This window comes from Otolemur garnettii, unplaced genomic scaffold (assembly GCF_000181295.1).
Source record: "Otolemur garnettii isolate 467f Iridium unplaced genomic scaffold, OtoGar3 scaffold00031, whole genome shotgun sequence".
Taxonomy (NCBI): Eukaryota; Metazoa; Chordata; class Mammalia; order Primates; family Galagidae; genus Otolemur; species Otolemur garnettii.
The window spans coordinates 787647-790048 of record NW_003852426.1 but is presented as its reverse complement, the minus strand read 5'-3'; the positions used below and the strand labels follow the sequence as shown (position 1 = coordinate 790048).

The window sequence follows — 2402 nt, the reverse complement described above, 5'->3', positions numbered from 1 at the left end:
GTATATTCCCTTCCTGTTCTCCCACCGTTCCCTAGCTTGTCATGTATTCTTTCCAAAAACCGGGGCATTTTTGTTAAAAAGTGGGAGTCTGGTCACCTTACTTTAGCAAGTCAATTCACCCCTGCCTGCCAGACTTTTATTGGGCCCAGTCTCACTCTCGGACCTGTCTGCCTCTCTGGTAATGCGGCCAGGGAGTGAATAATTTCTGGTCCCCCCAGAGCCCAGAAAGGACATCAAGATAGAATTGCCCCGGCTAGAATCCAGCCCGGCCCGCCAAAAGACACTTCAGCCAGCCGTTGTGGCGGGACCCTGTAGTCCCAGCTACTTGGGAGGCTGAGGCAGGAGACTCGCTTGAGCCCAGGAGTTGGGAGGTTGCTGTCTCAAAAAAAAAAAAAAAAAGAATCGCCCCTGGGCGGCGCCTGTGCTTAGTGAGTAGGGTGAAGCCCCATATACCGACGGTGGTAGGTTCAAACCCAGCCCCGGCCAAACTGCAATAGCTAGGTGTTGTGGCAGGTGCCTGTAGTCCCAGCTACTCCGGAGACTGAGGCAAGAGAATCACCTAAGCCCAAGAGCTGGAGGTTGCTGTGAGCTGTGACATCACAGCACTCTAGCAAGAGTGATGAGACTCCGTCACTTAAAAAAAAAAAAAAAAAAGCATCGCCCAACCTTCCATCCCTGGTTTCTGATAAGCATGATCACACCTTCTGCCACTGCAACACCACATTTCAGTTGCCTTGGAGTCGAATACCATGACGACATAGCTCATAGCAACCCCAAACTCTTGGGCTCAAGCAGTCTCTTGCCTCAGCCTCCTAAGTACCTTGGACTATAGGCGCCCACCACAACACCCCCTATTTTTTAAAGATGGCAGGGGTCTCACAGGCTCAGGCTGGTCTTGAACTCCTAAGCTCAAGCAAACACCGCATCATTTTTTTTTTTTTTTGAGTGTGCCACTACGTCGCCCTTAGTAGGGTGCCATGGAGTCACAGCAACCTCCAGCTCTTGAGCTTAAGTGATTCTCTTGCCTCTGCCTCCCAGGTAACTGGGACTACAGGCGCTTGCCACAACTCCCAGTTATTTTTTTGTTGCAGTTGTTTAGCTGGCCCAGGCAGTGTTGGAACCCACCACCCTCCGTGTACGTGTGTGGCTGGCATCGTAATCACCTGTGCTATGGGCACCGAGCCAACACCCCATTTCAACACCATTCAATTGGGTACCTTTCCCACTCCCACCAATGACATTTATCGGAAACTCAGCACCAAATAAATCAGAGACAGAAGATACACCTTTATTGTGGAAAAGCTGAGTTGGCAGAAGTCTGAAAGAGTAATAGAATTTTTAAACCATCTATTGACAATATATAGGGGTTGGGGTTTCTGATACACATCTGTGCTTCCCTCCCTCAGCCTCAGATTAACCCTTCAACAAGATTCATGTCCTTCCTGGACCTGCGAAAGGCATAAATCTTCAGGGTAACATCCCATTCATGTAATCCTAGGCACCACTTCCTTTGTCAGGCCCCCTTCCCAGTCTATGGCTATGAAGCACTCTGAGGACTGGTCTGCTCAGTAAAGGAAGCTTCAGCTGATGTTGTGGGAGGCACCTCAGGCATTGACTCAGGTGGAGGGCCACTCTCTTCTTGGAGATGACCCTGATAACGGCGGCGAACACAGGACAATTCTCTCTCTGATGGCTGTTCCCAGCTGTACCATGGGTACCAAGGGTCCCCCGAAACCAGGGTGGGAGCTGGTGGAGTAGCACTCACAGCTCCATGACAGGTACTAAAGTCAAGGTCCCGGGGTTCAACCTGGGGAATGTAGTAACTAAGGAGACCTACAAGATTAAAACAAGAGAGAGTCAAGTACAAGTAAGAAGAATAGTTTAGATTAAGACTAACAAGAAAAAAGAGAAGTATAAAAGAGAGGGAGCAGTCAGAGCCACTGGGTACATTCATGCATGTTGTATACTGCACAAAGATAACTGGCCAGGGCGGCAAGTGTGGGCTAACATATTGCAAAGCTGTGCATCTTGCACCAGACTATAATGCTGCATCTGCCCTAGCAGAAGGGTTACCTCTTCAACTCACAAAATGGTACCATGTAGCTCAGGGTCAGAAATTTATACCAAGGCTCGGCGCCTGTGGCTCAAGAGGCTAAGGTGCCAGCCACATACACCTAAGGTGGTGAGTTCAAATTCAGCCCGGGCCCGCCAAACAACGATGGCTACAACAACAACAACAACAACAAAAAAAAGCCGGGCGTGGTAGCGGGTGCCTGTGGTCCCAGCTACTTGGGAGGCTGAGGCAAGAGACTCACTTGAGCCCAGGAGTTGGAGGTTGCTGTGAGCTGTGATGCCATGGCACTCTACCCAGGGGGACAGCTTGAGGTTCTGTCTCAAAAAAA

The 2402-nt window shown here is 50.0% G+C and overlaps 1 protein-coding gene across 1 annotated transcript in view; it reads right to left on the bottom strand.

Annotated features, from left to right (window-relative positions):
• Positions 1–1263: 1263 nt before the first annotated feature.
• Positions 1264–2402, bottom strand: part of MRPS18B (mitochondrial ribosomal protein S18B) — an 8842-nt gene continuing 7703 nt past the window's right edge. The window contains exon 7 of the mRNA XM_003789262.3: positions 1264–1833. Within this exon, the coding sequence (XP_003789310.1) occupies positions 1538–1833 (296 nt within the window). The 3' untranslated portion in view covers positions 1264–1537. The remainder of the gene's footprint in view (positions 1834–2402) is intronic.